Source organism: Excalfactoria chinensis, chromosome 3 (assembly GCF_039878825.1).
Source record: "Excalfactoria chinensis isolate bCotChi1 chromosome 3, bCotChi1.hap2, whole genome shotgun sequence".
In the NCBI taxonomy this organism is placed as follows: Eukaryota; Metazoa; Chordata; class Aves; order Galliformes; family Phasianidae; genus Excalfactoria; species Excalfactoria chinensis.
In genome coordinates, this window is record NC_092827.1 from 50,331,107 (window position 1) to 50,354,201 (window position 23,095).

Below are 23,095 nucleotides of genomic sequence, written 5' to 3' on the forward strand. Positions count from 1 at the left end.
AAAAGGCTTAGCGCGTTATTTTCCAAAAGACCAAAAATAGCAGCGCGCTGCCGCGCAAGCCTCCTTATTATTCCTCCGGCGTCGGCATGCAACCGGGGATGCCGCACCTCGCAGGGCGCCGTGCGCTCCGCCGCCGCCGACTTCAGCCGCCGCCGCTCGCTCTTCCACCCTCGCCTGCGCTGCCGCTGCCGCGAGCGCGGCTCCGGCGCAGCGGCAGCGCAGGCGAGGGAGGAAGAACGAGCGGCGGCGGCGGCGGCAGCAGTTTCCCCTTTCCCCAGCCCTGGCTCGGCGGGCGCATGCTCACTTGTGCCCGCAGCCCTGGACCATATTTGTCAGGACCTACTCGAGAGCCGGAGAAAAAGAGAGAGAGAGAATTTGGGGGGGTAAGGAGCGGCGGGTTGCGAGCCGGAGCCGCCGGCCACGGCCGGGGAACGGCGTCGGCGGCCGAAGGCCGGCGGTGGGGTTGGGTTCGGCCGTAGGTGAGGATGAAAGTTGGAGAGCGAGAGAAAGGCAGAGGCGCACCTCCTCGCCCTCCCTTACGAAACGCCGCCGGGGAAGGGAGGGGGCTTCTCCCCCCCACCCGCGCGGCGGGGATGGAAGTTCGCGCCGGGGAAAGTGGGCAAGTGACTCGCAAGTGGCGGGGGAGCGGCCGGGGCAGGGGGTGCCTCCCCGCGCCCCAAGTGTGTGAGTGAGAAAGAGGAACAAAAGAAAGAGAGAGAGAGGTGCCTGCTATTTCTTTTTCTCTCCCCAAACACATGACGGGAGTACGCGCATCGAGCCGTGCCGCGTATCTCGGCGCAGCCACGGGCACGCACGTATGTGCATGTGCATAGAGCTCCGTATGGGGGAGGGAGCCGCCGAAACGCGCCGGGGGGGCCTTTTTTAGGGGGGGGAAGAGGCTCCGCAAGGAGGGGGAAGGGAAGGGGAGAGACATTTTGCGGACTTGCCCCACCGCCGGGCCGCCGCTCGGCTCCATTTAACGCCGCTCGCGGGGCACCGCGGGGACAAACGCGATGGGGCCGGGGGGGGGGGGGAGCGCGGGGCTGCGCGTCGGAGGGCGGGCAGCGGGTGGGGGGATCCTGCGCTGCGCTCCCCCCCCGGCCCCGGCTCTTTGTTCGCGCACGCCGAAGGACGGGGCGAGGTGCGGGCGCGGGGGGGCGAGGCGCGGCCGGGGATGGGGGTGGGGGGGCGGTGCGAGAGCCCCGTTTTTTCGGTCGGAAGCGGCAGGCGGCGGCCGGGATGGACCGGTTGAATGTGCCGCGGGTTCCCGTGCGCGAAGGCCGCGCTCAGCGCGCAGCGGAGAGTTTGGCGTTCCCGTCGCTCCCGCACTTTGTGTGCCTGTGCGCGAGAGATATTTAAAATATAATCATCTCCCAATTTCCGCCATTTTGGGGAAAGTTTGCACACACACATGCACATACCAAAAAAAAAAAAAAAAAAAAAAAAAAAAAAAAAAAAAAAAAAGCTTCTTGCGATTTTTTTTTTTTTTTTTTTTTTTTTTTAAGAGGAGGAAAAAAAAAAGTCTTCAGCTCCAGCGTTCCGCGCCCGCCGCTGCCGTGCGGTGCGCGCTCCCGGGGCCGCTGCGGCAGGCGGGGGGCGAGCGCGGGGCGGCCCCTGCCCGCTGCGGGCCGGCGGCTGTCACCCGCGGGCGGCGCCGGGGGTCCCGCGGGACGGCCCCGCGCTGCTCGCGCACGTGTGCGCCCGGACGGGAGGGACGAGCGGCCGGCGCGCGGCTTTGCCCCGAGTTGCGCGCTCTCGGCCCGAGCGCCGCCGGGGGTGCGGCCCCGTCTCCCCCCACCTCTCCGTCTCCGCAGCCGGTGCATTAACAACAGGATATAGGCACACTTGTTCTCGCTAACGTGCGTGTGAGGCGGCGTTTTCGCGACGGGGGGAGGGGGAGAGGGATTTTTATTATTGTTATTATTATCGCGATTATTATTTGGGGTGGGAGCGGCCGCCCGGAGCGCGAGGCTGGGGGGAGCCGGGGTGGGGGCTGGGAGCCGCCGCCGCCCCCATTTTGTGGCCGCTTCGTCGGAGCGGCCGCACGCGAGAGCGTGAGAGAAAAAGTTGGAGCGCGGGGCCGGGCTGCGGGCGGGCGGGGGGCGACGCGGCGCTGCCCTCCGCGGGAAGGGGCACCTCTCCGTCGGGCGATCTGCGCGTCGAGATTGGCTGCGAGCGGCCGAGGAGCAAATCCCGCAGCCCCCTCGGGAAAGAGAGCGCGCCCCCTCCTCCTCCTCTTCCTCCTCCTCGCTGGGGGAGGGGAGGAGGGAGGAGAAGGTAAAATTTTCCCCTTCCACTCGGAGCCAGCCGCCCTTTCCCGGATCCCCGTCTCGGGGGGAGGGGGGGGCGGGAGGGGGGGGGGGTGGGGAAGGACCCGGTAAACAAGCGGAGTCCCTCTCTGGTTGTGCAACTTCCTCAGGAACCCTCGGCACCCAGTTCCTCTCCCACCCTCCGCGCGCACCGCGCTCGCCCCCGCGCCGGCCGGGGGTCCGTCTCTTCCCGCGCGCTACCGTCGCTCCGGGCCGGGGGGAGGAGGGAGGAGAGAGAAAACGGCGGGGAGCGGCGGGAGAAGCGCGCTCCCTCCTCTCGAGCGCTGCCGGCTCGCGGCCGTCGGAGCGAGCGGCCGCTTTGTCTCGGCGCTCCTGCCCGAGCCCGGGCGAAACGCGGACCTGAGCACTCCGGGTTTTCTCCACCAGAAAGTTTCAAGTGCGGCAAAACACGCCGCAAAACTGGCCAAGGAGGGACCTCTGGCGGTAGGCCGCGGGCAGCCGGCGGCCGCGCCCGGCGGGCCCCGCGCCGCTGCGCTCCGGCGGCCGCTCCGCGGCGCGGCTCCGGGCCGAGAGCGGCGGGGTGCGGGGCTCGGAGCGGCCCGGGCCGGCCCCGCGCACCGCCGGCGGCCGCCCCGTTCTTCGCGGCGCTCGGAGGCGCTGAGTAACGCTTCCTGGAAACGCGGCCCCGCGGGATGCGGCGGGGAAGGCCGTGACGCGCGGATCCGTGCGGTGACCTGCGGGCAGCGGGACGGGCTGTGCGATCCGTGAGCTGACACGGAGCGAGAGCCGCCTTCTCATTGTTCCGTTCGTTTTTGAGAGGCGCTGGGCTGAGCGCGTTTGCTTTTTTGTTCCTGCCCGTGAGCCAACGCTCTGCAGCGAGCGCTAACAATCAGGTGGAAAGTGTAAATACAACTCCAGACGCGAACGCTCGACTTCACGCTGCTTTCGGAACAGCTCGTGTTCAGAATCAGAGCAGAACCTTCCCGCTGCAGCGTAAAGCCCCTTCGGGAAAGCGGTTCCTGCCCCCAGAAGTTCAACCGTTCCCAGCAGCTCCGGTGAACATCCGCGCGAGCGGAGCTGCGAGCGGTGCGGTGCCGGTGCGGTGCCGCCGGGCCGCCCTTGCCGCGGGACCCCGCCGCTCCGCTGCGCTCCGCCGGTCCCAATGGACGCAGCGCGCCCGTGACGGCGGCTGCCGCAGCGCTCTCATTGGAGGGCGTTTGTTGTCAGCCGGGCAACTGTAGCGAACTTTGGGTTTGTTTGTTGCCGTGTATGGTTCTTATTAATTTCTTGAGTTTTTCTCCACTGTTGCTTTCAGTACTACTGTTCTTTTTTTTTTTTTTTTTTTTTTTCTCTAGAAAATGGTGGCGCAGTGAGCCCTTTCCCTCTGGCTGGTTCAGTGTTTTCGGGCATCACTTGGGCTGGCGTTTGTGGGTTATTCCCGTTACCCTTCGTCTTTTTAATACTGCTGACAGGTAGGATTATGGAATGTAAGCAGTGGGTGTGAGGAACCAGGGATTACATGGATGGGATTTACTGAAGACAGTAATAGTGTGCGTGTAGCCACAGCTTTTTATTGCTTCAGTAGTAGTGCTACTCATCACAATGGGAAATAGGAGCTCTTTGTGAACTGGAGATAAGGAGAAACGCAGTGACCAGTAGTTAGGAGCTAGAAAAAAGGAGTGAATTAGTGGCTTAAGAATTGCAGACCCCATAGAGGCTGATGAAAACAGGCAGAATGGAGGAGAAGGGCATGAGCCGGATGTGAGTATGCAGAGGGGCTCACTGGGAGCTAACTTCACTTCAGACAGTTCGGCATACATCAGGTGATGCACAGTGTGAGGGTTTGGTGCATCACAGTTCTTCCTGAGATGTCTGCACTGCAAATGGAAGATGATAGGAGTTTTCTGTCACTGATGGAATAGCGTCAGTATTGGGTATTGTAGTGCTCTGTGGATGTTTGAAAATGACAAAGTAGTCAAAAGCTGTGTGTAATTGTAAGTGTTACCTGGTGGTGCGCTGTTACAAGTGGTACTTGTGTTAGCTGCTGGCAGAGACCAGATTCAGTTGTAGATACTGAAACCCATTCTCAGTACCTGATGCAGACTCACTCATAACAGAGAACACAGTCTGCAGTTTGTAATGCCTGTGGCCAGGTTCCTTCTGTGAGGAAACAGATTTAAGCCTATCTGCTAGGAAGCAAGACTGAACATACACTGTGTCCCTGGAGAGTGCAGCAGACAGAGAAGTAGCAAGAGATAAAACAAGAGGAAATAATAGTAAGGGGACAACACTGACAGGAAATCTGGTCCAATTCCTCTTACGAGTGCTAAGGAGGGCAAAGAATTTTAAGCTTAGGTCCCTCTGTGAATATAATTCCTACCTATGTATAGTTCATCTTTAAAGTAACTTATTTGTAATAAATTTCATGAGCAACAGGCAAAGTAGTGGGATTGACTCAGACAGTCCTTCAACACACAGAACAGAAGAATAGTGGAACTGGTAAAATAGTTTTTGAAGGATGAAAAATGAGAATTTGAAGGAAGTGTGTAATCTGCAGATACTTCTTTTAAGGCAGCATCAGAAGAATTAGAACATTAAAAGAATTAAAACATGAAACAGATATTTTAAGGCTGCATATTAAAATGTAGTGGATACCCTCAAAATGCTTTATCATTTCCTGCACTGTTCCTGTTGTGGTTGTTGTTGAAGTACATAATCAAGAAGTGCAAGAGGTGGAAAGATGAGAAAGAGACAAGTGAGAAGAAAAGTGGGCTCACCCTGGTGGGTTTACAGTGAATAGGAAGTAATTCTGGTTTCTCTGCGCTGCAGTTATGAGTGACTTTTCTTTGCTATATTTGTTGTTTTAAAGCTAGATTGTACCCAGGTTTGTCTAAAATAAAAGGGAAGATGTGCTATGTGGGGTAGTTTTCTCGTGATTGGCCGAAGCATTATGATGATTCAGCCCTGGTAGTCTTCCCACACTTATGTGATAAAGCAGATAAAGACAGATGTATAAGAGCTGGGACTGCACCAGCTTCTAGGCAGTAGGGCATGGGTGTCTTTTATCTACTTTGGTCATCTCCAAAGAGGAGGCTGTTCTGATACATGTTGTCTTCTGCTGATCAGCTTCATTTCCCCTGTGTATATCCCCTCCACCCTGTGGATTCTCTGCCGAAAGTCTCCTCATTGGAGGTGACCAAAGTAGTCTGTGGTATTTGGCTAAAAAGACTTGGGCCTTTGTTTCTGCATGTCTGTCAGGACTGGCATTTCCAGCTCTATGCATGCCTGTAAGGCGCATGGGACATTGCTAGGGGCTGTAAGGATATCACCTCCTTTGATGTCTCTCTTTGTCTCTTGGATCTCACCCTTGTCACCTGCTGCTTCATACAATCATGGAATCATAGAATTGCTTGAGTTTGAAGAGATTTTAAAGACCATCCAATTGCAATCCCCTGCCATGAGCGTCATTGCCACCCACTGGAGGTGCTCAAGGCCAGGTTGGATGAGGTATCCACAGCTTCTCTGGGCAGCCTGTTCCAGTGCCTGACCACCCACTAAGTAAAGAATTTCTTCCTCACCTTTAACCTAAACTTCCCCTCTTTTATTTTAAAGCCATCCCCCCTTGTCCTGTCACTACCAAACTGTGAAAAAAGTTTGTCCTCCTCATGCTTATAAGCTCCCTTCAAGTACTGGTTGCAATGAGGTCTCCCCAGAGTCTCCTCCAAGCTAAACAAGCCTATGTCACTCAACTTCTTAAGAGAGATGCTCCAGCCCTCTGATCACCCCTTTAGCCCTCCTCTGGACCTGCTTGCCCTGCTTGCCACCCCTCTTGATGCAGCCCAGGATACCAGCGGCCTTCTAGGCTGCAGCAGCACATTGCTGACTTATGTCCAGTTTTTTGTCCCTCAGGGCCCCCAAGTCCACAGGGCTGCTCCCAATACATCCTTCTTCCAGTCTGTACACATATGTAGGATTTCCTCAACCCAAATGCAACACCTTGCACTTGTCCTTGTTCATCCTCACTAAGTTCATGCAGGCACACTTTTCAAGCCTGTTCAAGTCCTTCTGGATGGTGTCCCTCCCTTCTGTTCTGTTAGCTGCACCCCTCAGCTTGGTATCAGCAAATGTGCTGAGGGTATACTCTATCTTACTGACTGTCATTGATGGATCTCTGAGGGACACCACTCATGACCAGCCTCCACCACAGAGCCATTGACCACAACTGTCTGTGGTCATCCAACCAGTTCTTTATCCACTGAATAGTTCAGCCTTCAGATCCATAATTCTGCAGTTTAGAGACAACCGTGTGGTGTAGGACCATGCCAAAGGCCTTGTGCAAATTTAAGTATTGGAGATATCAGTTGCGTTGCCCTTCCTTTGTCCGCTGATGCCTTCACACATAGAAGGCCATCAGATTGATCAGACATGATATGTCCTTAGAGAAGCCATGCTGGCTGTTTTGGATCACCTCCACATCTTGCATGTGCCTTATCTTTTCCAGGAGAGGATCTGCTCCATGACCTTCCCAAGCACAGATGTGAAGCTCACTGGCCTGTAGTTCACCTGATTTTCCTTTCTCCCTTCCTTAAAAATAGGAGTGGTATTTCCTTCTCTCCAGACACCAGGGACTTCACCTGACAGCCATGACTGACTATTTTTATTTTTATTTATTGATTTATTTGTCAGACCTTTTCTGGCTCTTTTTGTCTAACTTTACCTCTCTAGGAAAGAGCTGTTAGCCTGGATTGGGGGCTGGCATCAGCCTCTTCTCTCCTGGAGTAAAGCTGCTCAACTGTCCTGGCACCGTGCCCTCAGAATTCCTTAAAAGTTAAAACAAAAATACAAAGGAATGAGTAAATGGAGTGGACACACCAATCCAGAAAGGTTCTGCCAATCTGGTAATGCTGACTGCTGGCTTTGCTGTTGAAAACTCCTTTCTCTGCTGCCCAGTGACCCATACTGAATTGAACGTGGTGGTCAGAAGTCCACGTGTGGTGCTACCTTGTGTGTTTCATAGGAGGCATCTTAGACTTTCAACATTTGGGCAGGTGTCGGTTAATTCCTTTAAGGACTGACTGAAATAAAAAAATCCTTCTATTATTACTTTCTGACGTACTCGGTACATAACCTGTAATTATTTCAAAAAATACTTGTAAGTTTAATTGGCATATTCTCTCCTATTTCTTTGCTTTAAATCTTTAAATAGAGAATCTTTCACCAGGGGAATCTATCTCATTTTTAATGCTGTTACTCTCATTAAGTATCTGTTCTGTGAGGTACTCATTTGTTGCTGAACCAGTTGGTAAAAACTAGGGTTTTTTTTCTAAAGGATGTGTTTGATCTTATTTTACATGCATGCTTATTGTACTGTTTTTGAGGTTTGTTTTTTTCATGTGTGTATGTCTAGAGCAACGTTAATATTGAAATGTTCAAATACAGCACGTTCCTCTATAGATCTTCCAGCTTACAACTGCTAAGACTAAAATTCAGTTGCATCCCTAGTAGTGGATTTTGGAGATTCTTTTGGAAAATGACTGTTTCAAGTTCTTACTATTATGGCCTTACCTTCATGTCAGATGGCACTTGGTGGCAGATACAGGCACAGCCCTGTGGTTGCTTGGCTCCATAAAAATAGAGTATTTTTAAAACTTTCTGGAAGTGTTGTAGCAACAGAAATGAAAGCAAATGAAATTCTTATGGAAGGAGTTATACTCATTCTAAGAGCTACATTGGAGCTTTAAAAATGAGAATGAGTAGAGAAGACATTCCATCGTTCTCTTTTTAAAGGATTTCATCCTTTTTTAGTACCTCACTGCTGTAATAATGTAATTGGTCTTTTTTTCCCTCTTTCTTATCTGCTGTAGATAGATGTAGACCAAACTTTCATCTGTGCAAACTCAGTGAAGCCGGAAACAGATATTTTGTTAAGTGTAATTCCCTTTGTTAAATTCATTTCTATCTGCATTGCCCTGTGACCTTTTCATCCACATCACCAACATTTCTGAAAGCTGAAGAGAACCAATATATGAAAGTACATATTGTGCCCCTAATCTTAATTTTAAAAGGAAAACAATATCAAATACCCTATCAAACAATGGAATGTGTCTTTATTGCTGGTTGTTACGTGGAGTACTTTGTTAGGTGTAATTAATTAAAAAATTGTGTTCTTGGAAGAAATATGTACCTTTCTGTTACAAAGATTTCACTTGGACTTGATCATTTTTTTCCAACTGATTCTGTTATGAAGCATGTCTGTAACACCAGTGGCGCTATCAAAGATGCCAGGACATGCTGCTGTTTTCCCTGTGGCTCCTTGCACAGGTCAGCTGCCACTACAAGGAAGCGCTTTCACATTGCCTGCAAGGCTCCTTCCCACTTTTCATTATTCCTTCTGCAGGAACCTTTGGAATGTGTTTTCCACAATAAACAAGCCACAGAGTGGCTGAGTAGAACATCCACTAAATTGGGTTAGAAACTTGAGTTAATACGGAGCACAGCTTTGTCTGTGCCTGGGCAGGCCAGCTGTGGGGAGCATGTCACACCAGCATGCTTGGAAAAGTGTATTTTATGTTCCATTTTGTGGATTTCTGGGTAGATCAAATTTTCAGCTATTTCTTAGCAGCTTGTGTATTGTGCTTTTGTGAGAATACTCATGGCCCTGCCGTTGTGCTGATGTTGAGTTTGATGTCAGCGCACATGAGCTGTTCCCTTGCCTTGCTAAAGACTGGCTTCATGGTGGGCTTGCGCTCTAGAACTTACCATGCTCTGGGCTCAGATCAAATTCACTTTGTCTTGTGGGAGCTGCTCTGAGGTTGGGTGGTGAGTTTGCCAGGGAGAGTTTTTAAAAGACAAGATCTTTTAAAGGTTTTTCTCCTCACACTTTCTGTCAGAAGCTTCTGAAAGATCCACATTTACTTGTGCATGGTTTGTATGTTTTTCTGTTGTCTGTGAGTAAATGGGTGTCACCTGCAGTTTTTGTGGACTTTGCAGATTTTCAGAGCATTAATGGATATTTGTGGAAACTAAATTTTGAGGGTAGAACCTACGTTAAATATTAAGATTTTGAATAATAAGGTCAAAGAAACCTATCTACCTATTTGAATTTCAAATACTGATACTTACAGGGGAAGTTTGTAGTCAGTCTGCAGATGGAAAATGAGGCTTAGAAGGTGTTAAAGAGTTCAAGGAGTGTTAATTTGAAAAGAAATAAGCTTTTGCTAATAGTTCACAAACTGAAGATATGACTCATTTTTCCATAAATTGTTTCAATTGCTCGGCACAACACAGAAGTCCTTCAGAAAGGGATTCAGTGATTCAGATTCTGCATCTAACAAATACTAAATTAGGTGCCAGGCCACGAAGTTAAAGATCACTGGATTGGTAAGAAGCAGAAAGGAGTAAGCTGGTGCTAGTCACAAATGGCCGCTATCGCCATTTGCAGTTCAGTGTAACTGATGACGACTTTGTGATAGAGAGAAGTGCTGGGCTAAAGCCAGTGGCAAGTGTGACGTGGTGGTGTACTTTTGTGTGTGGGTGAACTTTTGTCTTGAGGAAGAATATCCAAATCCACTATTTCTAAAGAGAAGTATTTTCTCCTATGCTTTCACTGTACTGAAACAGAGGGATCTGGTAAAATAAGGTCTTGTGAAGCCGGAATATGCTCTCCCGTGTGTGTCTACATGTAAATGAATTTCACTAATACGAGTCAAATATGTGGTGAAACTGTGGAGATAGGCAAGAAATACCTGGGTCTCCTGAGTCAGATGATGAAAATGAAAGATAGTTTTAAATTCATTTTGCTATTTTAATTTGAACTTGGGTAAAGCTTTCACATCAGCAAGTTATGAGATATTCAGGAAAACTTTAATATCTTCTTAACTTAATAAGCTCTTTTTAATAGTTCTTAGTTCTCTTTAATAGTTCTTTCTGTCTCATTCCTCAGAACAGAGTTTTTCTTAGGTATGCTTAATGTATGTTTTCCCCGTGTCGATTTGTTTACAGTTAGAGATTTTGCATTTCTCCCCAATTCAGCCTCATTACCAGCCTCCTGCTGTATAAAGGAGGGATTACTTTTTAATGTTTTCAGACGATTTTCCCTTGTTGCTTTTACACTAGCTTATATTATCAGCATTGTCATCAGTTGTCCGTGTTGTCAGTATGCCAGGAAGTGTTTAATACTAAGCTATGAAGTGCATTTGAAGAAATATCCAGTGAAATGAACATTTTTAACATTTTTGGTTTAAAATCTTTTTTCTTTTTCTTTTTTTTTTTTTTTCCCTTCAGTACATGCATCATGAATGAATCTGCCTCCAGCGGAAATGGCCAGGAGTTTGATGTATTTAGTGTTATGGACTGGAAGGATGGCATAGGTACATTGCCAGGGAGTGACCTGAAGGTAAGATTTGCAGTTTTTGATAAGCAAAATACAAATTTTAAATGCCAGAGGAATGTATTTCACAAGCTGGTGTGTAGGTATCTGCTTCTATGAATAAAACATGAATCTGCAGCTCTGAGTTAAGAGACTGTAGCCTGTTAGCTTTTAGCTCCGGAGTCTCTTGATTCAGTTTCTGGTGCTGGCAAAGACAACAGTCATCCCCGTAGGAAGGCATAAATTAACACTGCCTCACTATACAGACAGAAGTAATCAAATGCACAAAATGTAAGAAATTTAAAATTCAGTCCATTTAGGGTATTACAGTACTGTCTAACTAAGAATGCCTGTACTGTCATTGATTTTCACAGTCTCGCATTCTTAGTTCTTTTTATTTCTAAAAATATTTTATTTTTTTCTGTGTTTTGTCATGAGGATTTTGCCTAGCAAAATGAGTAAAGCGAGTGCTTCTGAGATTGGTATAGTTTAGCAATTTGAATGGCATTCGAATAGTACTTTTAATTAATTTTTTCACATTGCATGTATTTACCCAAGTAAATTATAGCAGGGTTTTGTGGTTGTTTGTTGTTGTTGTTGTTGTTTTTGTTTTAATATTTAATGTATTTGTTTGGTTTTCTTGGGCAGTGATATATTTTACTATGTGCTCTGAAGATTTCCTTGTCAGCATTAGCTAAAAATGCAGCTTTGGTGTTAGAGGCTTCTTGCACTCTTTTTTTCCTGTTGATTATACTGGATATTCTCCTATGATTCCATTTAGACAAACATTGATGACATTTTTTAGAAGTCTGTTTTTTGAATCTCACTAACTTTTGAGTTTCACAAAGTTATTAACAAGTGTGTTTTTAAAGGCATTTTATATTTCTTGATGCCTAATACAATTTATTGTGTTGAAAAGGTAAAAATGTGTGAAATTCAGGATATATATGTTACAGATGTTATTGTTTTCTTTATGGTTTTGTTTATTGTTAAAACAGAGAATTGTAGAATAGAATCACAGATTAATTTTCTTTGGAAAAGACCTCTGGACTACCTTGTCTTGACCCTGCACTCCGAGCAAGATCAGACTACTCCAGGCCTTTTCCAGGGCAGATTTGACTGTTGTCAGGGCTGGAGATTCCACCAACTCTGGACAACTTGTCCAAATATTTCAGCACCCTTATGGTGTTTGATTATTTTTTCCTTTTACTGGTACTTAATTGCAGGTTCTTTCAGCTTCTCCTTACCTGTCATCTGTTGCAGCCTTTGTTTTGGTGAGCATCTGTGGGATTTGCTCCCATACCATAAAATCACAGAATCGCTAGATTTGGAAAAGGCCTACAAGGTCATCCAGTCCAATTGTCCACCTATCACCAATAGTTTTCATTAAACCATGTCTCTCAACACATCTAAACTTTCCTTGAATATGTTGATGTTTTTCCAATAGTGGACACAGCAGACTGTATCTGCTCTCACCAAAACTGTGTAGAGGTGAATAACCAGATGCTTTGACCTGTGGGCTACCCTCTTGCTGAAACAGCCCTGGATGCTTCTGGCTTTCATTGCTGCCACAATGTGTAGCTGTTTTGTGTTCAGCTTGCCTATGGGACCCACAGGCCTTTTTCTGCAAAGCTGCTTTCACGCAGCCAGCCTTGGGCTGTAGTGTTGTACACAGCCATTCCACCCCAGGTGCAGGCCTTTCATTTGCTTCTGCAGTACTTCATGAGGTCTCTTTAGTCCATTCTTTCAGCAGGTAGAACTTTTCTGAACAGCAGCCCAGCACTCCAGTGTATCCAATTTGGTAATTTCCTTTTCTCGTCTATACCAGTACAGAAACATTTTCTTGTTGTCTGTGCTAGCTTGTTCTCCAGCTGAGCTTTCAGTTTCCAAATGCCACCATCTCTGTTTATCTTCTCTATGTCTCCTTTGTGTTACCTTCTGCATATTTCCTCCCTTTGCATTTAAACTAAGTCAGAAGTTCTCAGTTCTTTCCTGCTGGCCTTCTTCCACATTTGCCTAACTTCTTGTGCATTGGCATGCATCTTGTGATGTGAAAAGGTTGACCCTGGAGATATCTAGGTCTCCTGAGCCTGTTTACCCTTTAGAACTGTCTCTTATATGATCCTGCCAAGTGAATCTCTGAGCCAGCCAATATCTTCTCTTCTGAAATTTGGTGCTGTTATTGCAGGATTCATTTTGCTCCTTTTGGACTTCATTGTCTCATGGTCACTGCTTAGAATGCTGGCATCAGCCTCTACATCCCTGACGAGTTCTGTATTTTTTTAATAAGTTCAGAATTTTAAAATTCCTTTACTTTTCAATAAGTAAAGTTGTGTGAAAGGTAAACATAATTCTGAAACATTTGTGGAAGGATTACAAAAGGGTGAAAGTCAAGAAAATACCATATCTTATTATTCACCAGTATGTGCTTTGTTCTGCTTTCCCTGTGTTAAAAAACAAAAAACAGCAAACAAAAAAAAACCCACAAAACAGAAGCAAAAGTTGGATCGTTAATTAGTAGAGGAATAGGAAAGCTTTGATATGAAGTGAGCAAAAAAAAACAAACCTGGGAGATGTAATTGAAATCATGCAAGATAGTACATTTTGGAGGAAAGTCTGAGCTTCATTTTAAGGTTGTTCTAATGGCCAACTGATTGTTAGACATAAACCAGTAACTGATTTTTGGATAGAAACTCCTTCTTTAGTCCAGGCATTGGAGGAAACACTGTGAGAGGTGAGATGGTAATGTACACAGAATAATGAAAGATTATTCTTCAGAGAGAACAGGGCAGGTAGCTATTTATTTCTTTTTTTATATAACATAAGATGAAGGGGATACTCAAATCAAAGTGGAACCATTCTAAAAGTGAGTGAAGGAAAAATATTTTCTAACAATGCAGAATTACCCTGAGGAGCTAAGTGGACCAGAGAACATCAAGACTCAGAAAGGTTAGACATTTCTGTAGATAACAAAACAGCTGGGGGTGTTAGAAAAGTAAGGATTTTAATCTTCTGAGAGAATTGTAACGACTCGTTTTTCTGGATTGCTTCAAATAATGATGGTTAAAAGGGTGACTAATCCCACGAAGCTGTAAATGTGATCATAAAAAAAATATGTTATGCTCTTTGTGGAATTTACAGAAGAGGGTTGATTCAGATAGTTTACCTGAACTGTCCTGATAAAAGGCTATTTCAGTACCGTGTTCTGGACCTCAAGAAAGTGGCCTTGTGTAGCAGTTGCTTCTTGTAAACTTGCATGTGTCCTCCAGAAATTACAGTAACCGCATTCCAATTAATATATCAAATGATTGCCTGTTATTTAGACTGAAATACAATTGAAAAATCCAGTGAGAACAGTATAATGGCATTGTGTACAAATCCAAATACTGTGCTTTTCTAGATTGGTAAAAGATTGGAGTGCTTGGTTTTTTTTATGTAATAAATAATGTGCAATAGGTGAATTGTACAGTGAATTTTACATTGGTTATGTCTAGTATATTTTTCTCTTGATAAAATATTGGAAAAAAAAAAAAAGTTGTAGGTTAAACATATACCAAAATTTGAAATGCTGCTTTTTAATATAGAGCTACTTGAACTCCTTATTTTTAGTCACAGGGCATATACCTGTCCTTATTGCTTGCATGAGGAAGTTTCATACTTTTCATACAGGTATTCTAAGAGATCTCTTTTCCTATGTGTCATATTAACACCCAACCTCATCAATAGAAATTGTCAGGCAGGTGTAGTTGATATGGTTGTAGTCAGAGCAACTTTTTTTTAGAACCACTTCAGTTTTGTGAATACAAGATCCTCTATGAATGAAATGAGGTAACAATCGTTTTAAGTAATGCCAGTGCTTGAAACATTTATAAATCATTTTTCACAGTATTTTCTAAACTTTGTTTTGTATTTAACTTTCCTTATGACACAGAAAAACAACCAGACATAGGTAATAATTTCTTTTTGTTCTTCTTATTATGAAGCCCCGTTTCATGCTAACTGAACTTCATGGGGAAATACTGCACCAGGGGGCAGTCAGCTTCCAGCTTAATGAACATAAGAGAGCTGCATCAGACACCGAGCCTCAGTTCTCAACCAGCCCATTGTCTCTTATCCCTTTTAAAATCCATAAAATGCTAAAAATGTTTTCCTGTGATTTTAGGTTGGATATAAGGAAAAACTTTACAGAAAGGATTGTTAAGCACTGGAATAGGCTCCCCCAGGGAGATAGTTGAGTCACCATCCCTGGATGTGTTTAAAAACTGTTTGGATGTGGTGCTCAGGAACATGATTTAGTGCAGAGTTGTTTGTAGGATGGTTGGGTTGTGATTGGACTCCATGATCTTTAAGGTCTTTTCAAGCATGAGTGATTCTGTGACTCTGTGATTTTCTGCAGTGTTAGTTGTTAGATTTTTGTCGGCTGTAATTGGAGGAAACTGTACAAACACATTCTCTTGACAAGTTTCCTTAAAACTTCTTAGAAAAAATGGCCTGAAAGTAGTTAATATTTCTTGAACATTACTTTGAGCATGTGACAGGTAAATAGTGAGTGTTTGTGGAAAATGCCAGAATTTCAAATTATTCAAGAGAAAGTGAATTAAGATTATACAATATGATGCACCAAGGACGGAGAACAGAAATTTTAGCATTGTGTGTTAGGTGTTCTTTCAAGATGTGTAAATAAACCAGAAAACTTGAATTCCAGTGATGTTTAAAATAGTTTACAAATCACAGAAAGCCTTCATGTGGCAGATTAAGTATTACATGCTCTTCTGAAAAATGTCAGTGCTTACCAGTTATTCTGCATGGTGTGAATGTGAATGTGAAATACATTTTTTTTCTTGAAGTCTGAGTGCCGAGTGCAGGCAGTAACACCATCACTTCAAGATTTAAATGTACTCATTAAATTGGAAAAGCTGTAATAATTTATAATTACTTCCTACCAGTGACAGAAGTTTATGAAGTACTTTGTAATGAGTTTGTTCTACAGTGCTTATGTTTTGAAAGCGAACTGTTACAAGCTGCATGGACTGAGTTTTGGTCATTGAGACAGTAGTAAATCTGATGGTGAAGAAATTAACCTGTAAATAGATCTGAGCTGCTGATCTCATAGAAAACTGGCTATTACAGCAAAACAGGAATGGCAGAATTCTGGCCAGCTAAGCACCAGTACTGGGTATTTTGAGCCACACGGTAAAGAGTGAGGCCATGATTCAGAGTGGTGTGTTTTGCACTGTGCAGACAGTCCAAAGCAGCAGCCTGTACCTTTTCACCTGCCTATTCTGAGTTCCAGTCACACTCTCTTGAGACAATGTTTTGAAAGCAAGTTACTCTTTTCTCATGTCGTTACATGGAAGAAATACTAGTGCAACACTTTCCTTGTGTGAAGCCAGCTCTGCTATCCTGCAGTGTCATGGGCTGCGCTTTGAGTCGAGGTGGTGAGTTCTTCCACAGGGTACAGGTTTCTTCAGGAACTGTTAGCTGTGGGGTGCCAGTTGTCCCTGTCAGGAGGACGTTGTCTGAGAGAGGTGCTGGTTTCCCTTCAGGAAAGCTGAGAAGAGGTAGCTCAAGGAGGAGAAAGCAAGTAATGATAGACTTCTTTAGTCCACAAGTCAGTCCAAGCAGATCTAGTGGTCTCTTGCCACATGGAAATGGCTTTCTTCTGTTGCAACCTAATGTAATTAATTAGCTTATGTTGTGCCTCATTGCCATGGATTTTTAATAACACTGTGCCTTGCAAAAAAACTAATTTTTACCTTTGTTAAGAAGAAAGACCAGAAAGGAAATTTCACTATTGAAATCACTAAAACTCCCAAGTCAAAGAATGACAGAATTAAGTTTCTCTTGGATCTTTAATTGTGTGTAGAGTCTACTGCACTAAAGAAATTGGATTGAAATATATGTAGTTAATTAGCAAATAGCGATTCTCTACTACATCATCTACTGTAGGTGCTGTGAGACTTGTGAATATCCAGGCAGAGGACTTCAGGAACAAAAAAGGAATAGTTTAGTGAGTGGTGCAGGTGAGTCCCACACAGAAAAGTTGGGTGCTGTGTTCGCTGGTACCACAGCCTTCCTGTGTGGTGCTGAACAACTTGCTGAACCCAAAATTTGGCAGGTAGCTTTTCATTTTCTATTTGTCACTTGTTTGGGTCCCCTGGGATATATTAGCAGCTGGTATTTAGAAATACTATGGCTGAAATAATTCAGAGCCAGGAGCGCTCTACAGGTCAAGTTCTGGATCAATAAGTGTGTTGGCAGACAGGAGTATAAAAATACCCAACAGAGCCTTGACTTCTGACTCTGGCATGGATTTATGTGTTTCCTTAAGAGAGCCTCTTTAGTTGTGATTTCCTCACCAAGCGGAGATAAGGCAGACTGAGCGTGCAGTGGGGAGCAATCTGTGGGAAGCCCTCTGGCACTGAGATAGTTCTTGAGTGGTCTGGAGGGAAAAATTGGAAGAGACTGAAGATGCCTAAGAATCAAGTTGCTGAAGTTTACTCCAGACAAGGCTGAAATGTGGGGAAATGTCTTTCTCTCTGACTAGAGGTAAATGTTTGCTGATGGTACCTAGGCTTTCAGCTGGAAGTGATAATGTACCTATATTATCATTGGGGGAGGGGGCGGGAGTTGTAGTTCGATAGTAAGACCTTCAACTGTTTCCTGCTTGTGCCTGCATGGGTAAGGGCATTTGGATAAAAATTGTTACTTGTTTATTACTATTGGGTTACCTTGTTGCACTGTTACTGAAGCACCTTGGAATCAATTGCGGATTGGTTGAAGTCCTTGACTTGTGCCAGCACATATTCCAGTGGAGGGGGTCTGGATCTGCCGGTTTAGTGGTGTGGAATTTAATTTCTGATGGTGATGATTTAGGGAACCCTAAATATGAAGGGATCCTACTTATCTTGTTTCTTGTTTTTGTTCTGTTTTTGCCATGCTTGACAGAGCTGGAGCATCCAGACTGCATTTGCCCTTACCTTCAAATGAAGGGAATAGCCAGGTGCCAGTACTCATTTCTGTGTCCTTCTTTATATATGAAAGAATCTAAATGGTGTGTCCAGGCAAGCTGCAGAAATCGAGTGCTTGCCAAGGGCTTTGAACTGAGCTGTGATCATGGTTCTCAGGGTGATGAATAGCTAGTAAGAGATAATCACGTTTCATTTTGTGAGTGGCTAAGAACAGAGGTTTTATTTCAGAAGTTATTTCACACTGCATTGTAACAGATGTTGTTAGAGTACCTAAAGCTTTTGGAGATACACGCTCCTTGTTGTTTCAAGTCTCTTTGTTTGTTTGCTTGCTTTTAAAGAAAATAAGCAGTTATTCTACTTTCAAACAATGGAATGTAAACTCAGTGGTCAAAGAAAGAGCAGCTGCCTCATTTTCTGACCACTATCCAGTTTGTGGCTGAGGTGGCGGTTCTGTGAAAGAAAATAGTATGTGGTCATTCATGTGAAGGCTTTATCAAACATATGTACTGAGAAAAAGGTTGAATGGACAAGTTCTTGGCACTTAACTAACTCACTCAAATAATGTTTAAAAATAGTTTGGCATGTGGTGGGATGTGGTTGGACATATAATGTCTATGGGCAATTCCTTTGCTCTGAAGAGAGGTGGAGCTGTAAGATGCCAGAAAGCCTCAGTTTGTGTGAGCAGTCCTGCTGAAACCACTGGGGTTGTTTATTATTAAAATAAAAAATGGTGATAACTGTTTGCTAGGTAGAGGTTCAAGTATAGCTACTGGGATTGTATGCCTCATGTCCCCTGTGTCCCAGTGCCCTCTTCGCAGACTACTTTTAACTCCTTCATTTAAGTTCAGTTACTTTGTAGTCTTGATGAGCAATAATCAATTTATCTTGGATAATACAAATTTTGAGGGTTTCATCTGAGCCAGTCTACTGTCACACTGCTGTGTGGTCAAGGTAAGTTTTATTCCTGAAGTTATAGTCAGAGTGCAGTAACAATTATATGTATTTCTATGAGATCATTGTCCTAATCTTGCCCAGTAGATGGTACTGTTGGCCATGTTTTGTAATTTATTTTGAAGTTGTTCATTACGTACATTTTTTTATTTGTCTTCTTCATTGACCTGCTCTTACTTTTCATCCTTTTTATTTCTGCCTGCTCTCCTAAATATATATATATTCTTTCCCTGTAGAAAACAGTAGGCTTTATTCTGATTTGATCTCTGTGAGTACTGATGAGGTCTTGTGCACGCCTGAAAAGGCAGAAGTAACGGTTGAGATAGTCTGATATTTGTTGCTCTGAGTTAGATACAAAAAGTATCTAGGAACTAATTTAAAAACTGTATTGTGGAAATTTTTTTTCCCAGTAGGTTTGCTTTTCTAAGAACTGATTTGCCATGTGATAAACTGTTCTCATTCTTTGCAAATTTATTTGTATTTCACATTGATTGATAGATATACTTAGTATTTTTACCAGAGGCGGAACAAGGTAACTAAAAGCCCTTTTAACATATAATTCCCCTAAATAAAACCACAGAGTGCCTCCCGATCTGCATGACAAAACAGAGAACCTTTATTAGAAATAAGAAAGTGCTGAACCCACTGGATGATGGGATAGAGGCGGTCTACCTGTGATGTTAAGCATAGTCAGAATCTGGTCCCCTTTCACTGAAACAGAGTGAATTTCTGCAGTTGAAAACAATACACAGTGCACAAGGCTGATCAAGGGGCTGGAGTACCATTTTCACAAGAGGAATAGAAGCAGCTTGTGTTTAGCATAGTAAAATGGAACCTAGAGGTGCGGAATCCCTCAAATCAGATGTGTACCCTGAGTGTAAGTGCTGGGAAAAAGAAAGAACAGAGTAATGTTGGGTTAAGAACAAATGAGAATAAACTGAATGAATAAACTTAAATGGAAAGTTAGAGGAAGGTTTTTCAAGTAAGAGATTTCAGAAAATTGTTCTTTAGAAAACATATTTAAGAAATGGGATTTCATTAGAGTTTGTGAAGTGTATGCTTCTGCTTTGCAGCTGAGGTGTCTATGAAATACTTTGGTACAATTGCATGCAGAAAACAAAGCTTTTGTTACAGTAACTCATACTGTGTTCTAATTCTGTGGACATTTTAATGCAATTTAATTATTATTATTATTATTAAGTATTTATGGTTAGCAGTTTTGAATCCTGTAGAAAAAGCTAACACGTAAGTAGTCAGAAATGGTTCAGAAAGTATTTATAGTGCTTGATCATTATATGTTTACACCTTGGCTTTTGTGAACATATTCTTCTTTTGCTGAATGAAAATTAAAACATTCCTGGGGGTTGAATTGGCACTCAAGTAAGCTGAAGTGCTGGTATATCAGGAAATCATTTCCTGAGGATGTGAAAATGTATCTCAGCATCAAGTGGAAGGAATCTGTAGTAATGTTTGGATAGAAGTTACTGTTTAATTTCCTTTCAATCTTTTAGCAGTGGAAACTACTAAACAGGGCAGTTAAGTTCTGTGTTGTATACTTAATCACTAACAATTGGACTCATTTTGCTGACATAGTTTATAGTACATGTTTATGGTACATGTTAGATGTTAAATGAGAAGAACTGCAGTAAGTTTAAAATGTGTTTTGCCTTTGTGGCTCACCCGTAGGAAGCTCTGATAGTGAAGCACTCTACTTAATTGTTACATTTATTTGTATTTATTCTACTGTATGTTTGCTGAGCAAACCTATTGAGATTTCTTCCTCTTTTTCTTCTTAGCTTTTAAGACTGTTTTCATTGGCTACAACAGAGAACTGACTGTCTTGTTCAGAGCTTACTTAATGTTTGCAAATAGGCATTTGGCAAAAGTCAATTAAATTTGTACTCAACAACCTTTCTAGATTATTTTTTTTAAACACTGAAGTGACAAAAAATAAGCTACGTTATGAGATTATTTTAAAAGTACTTGGTAATTGTCTGACTTTGTTTCTGTCCATTTTACTGTTTTCCATCCATGTTTGCTTTGCTGAGGACAGGTTTTAGGAAAATGCCTTAATCCAATGCAAATATATATATTTTGTCTTTGTTTTTTTTCACTATCATTCTTAGAGATAGAAGAGGCTTAATTTTTTTTTTGAATGGACACGAATACCGCCACCATTAATATAAATACCTTTCTGTCATCCTTCAACAATAGACACTGGCAGCTCTTATTCTGAGGGCTTCGAGCAACATGTTACTCTGCACAACTGTCTATACTGTATTTAAGTAATTAACCTCTGTCATAAGTTTTCCATTGCTGTTCTCCCTTGACTAAAACCAGAGATCTGAGGCATTTTTCTGGTTAGCTATCGAGAGCTCACTGTGCAGAAGTTGTAGTTTGGGAAACATTGAGCTAAAGCAGTTCTGTCTGCTGTGAGTTCATGGCTGGATGCTTGTGAGGGTTAAGCAGGAGGCCCCTGATATCCATAGAGACAAGGCTGTGAGAAAAGCAGGACTGTAGGAATCAGACCTGGCTGATGACCTACAACCAGTGTCACACTGTCCTGCCCACTGAGACAGGAAATGGTGGTCGTGCTCAGTTTTAACCCTAAAGCCTAAGTACAGTTTAGTATACTGGCCTGGCTGCTATGCAATTTCTGCTGTGAGCATCCCCATGTAAAAGAGTATCCAGGAGCAGCCTCTCTGCCTTCATCTATTTTTAGGTATTTGAGGTGTGTCAGTTAGCCCCCTGAAGTCCAAAGGGCAGGCGAGTGTCAGAGTGGCACTAGTGGTGGATATGGGCTTAACACAGATCAAGCCATACAGAAAAGCTGTGGATATCATCTGAACTCTTCAGAAACACCTTTAGTGCATCTATGTTTGTTGTGGCCAGGCAGCCACTGAATTGCAGCACAGTGTTCAGGTCTGTACCCATGTCTTCCTGCTGAGCCAGCTGCTAAAGTACTGTGCCTCGTAGAAACAGTGCAGGTTTTGCCTCTAGAATCCACCATTTTCTGAGGCAGCAGACAAAACGCAAATAGCAAAAATTAGCTCAGCAGAAGTAGGAACCAGATGGGGTGTTGAAGTCAGCTGTGAGACACAGGGATCCTCTTCCAAATGGTAACTCTGTTTCTCTTCATTGAAGCAGCATAAATGTCTGTCCACAAACTTGAGTGTGAGCGTGTGGTGTTAGGGTATTTAGTGTCCTTTCAAAGCTGAACTTGTGGTCTTTCAGTCCAGATGGATTTGTTGGCAGCTTGTCCACAATTGCTTTTCTGTTGCAAACGTAGCTGATTTTAAGGAAAAAACTTGGCGTTCAGTCAGAACCACTTGCAGACCACAGCGGGGCCCAGCATAAGTGGACGTGGTTCATCCTAGACTCTCCTGAGGCGCAGAGTGGCACAGTGCCAGGACTTTCCTGAGACACAATGCTGGGCAGTTTTTCTCCTTATTTTCTCAATGTAAAATTGCCTAGTTAGTGATACAGAAATATGCTTAATGCTACTGCCCTGAAGAAGTATTCCAGCAAGTGGGTACAGGGGAGCTTTGGAAGACTCTCCTGGACCTATTTTTTTTTTCTGTTGATCTTCTGTGATCACAGCACCTCACTGCTAGAGATCTTTGATAGAGCTCAGATAGTTATACCCCCTTTACTATTTAAAGTAGACTGTCACAGACAAAATACTGCCTTTAGTTCAACCCATACACCCAGCTGAGCCTGGAAACCAAGTAGTGGCTGGAAAGCGGGAGGTTTATTTTCGTCTGGTAGCACAGTAATTATTATGGCATTTGGAAGACGCTTTTCTGCTGGCGGCAGGATGGTATAACTCACAGTGATGCTGTGTAAGCACAGCATGTGGGATATTGTTGAGCCTTGCTTCTGGCTGACAGTAATATCACATTCAGTGTGTAATTAAACAGTTCATAAACTGCCTTGAGATGTTTGTTTATGGGCACTTTACAGCAGAGAAGTGCAGTGTTTTGCAGGATGCTGGAATTTTTGTGCTCTGCAAAGCATTTGTATTTGATGTGCCTTTTCTTTGACAGAAATACTCAGTGACAAGAGTGCATTATTTTGCTGTCAATAAAAGACATACAGCTAGGTGATTTCCCTGCAAATTTCTGAAAATGATTTTTGCTTTCTTATATTTTAGCTAAATAGCAAACTACATGTGGATACATCTGTATCAATACTTTAGTAAACTGCAAATTTAGACAACAAAAGGAGTCTGTGTTTTGCTTTTCAGAAACAATGCTTGTTTATGGGGGGATAAATAGAAACACTTAGAAATTGGGTAATCTGGTAAGGATACGGTGTAAATGATGATGTAAGAAAGCACTAGAAAATTTTTGCTGTACTTTATGCCACTTGTTTTGTTTCTACCAGTTTAGAGTGAATGAATTTGGAGCGCTGGAGGTAATTACAGATGAAAATGAGATGGAAAGCGTTAAAAAAGCCATGGCTACCACCACCTGGATGGTTCCAACTGCTCAAGAAGGTCAGTTGAAGTTCTCTGTAGTAGACTGTGTTTTATG

At 43.9% G+C, this 23,095-nt stretch overlaps 1 protein-coding gene across 9 annotated transcripts in view; it reads left to right on the plus strand.

The window, feature by feature from the left end:
- The first annotated feature begins 234 nt into the window (after positions 1-234).
- L3MBTL3 (L3MBTL histone methyl-lysine binding protein 3) overlaps positions 235-23,095 on the plus strand; it is a 78,228-nt gene continuing 55,367 nt past the window's right edge. The window contains exons 1-4 of one of the 9 annotated variants that reach the window (XM_072332674.1): positions 241-383; positions 3,626-3,742; positions 10,554-10,665; positions 22,947-23,058. In XM_072332674.1, the coding sequence (XP_072188775.1) occupies positions 10,564-10,665; positions 22,947-23,058 (214 nt within the window). In that variant the 5' untranslated portion in view covers positions 241-383; positions 3,626-3,742; positions 10,554-10,563. Of the gene's footprint in view, positions 384-1,120; positions 1,142-1,681; positions 1,860-1,925; positions 2,278-2,445; positions 2,488-2,902; positions 3,522-3,625; positions 3,743-10,553; positions 10,666-22,946; positions 23,059-23,095 lie in introns of those variants that run through there. The other 8 variants (XM_072332669.1, XM_072332675.1, XM_072332670.1 and 5 more) reach the window with 8 other exon arrangements.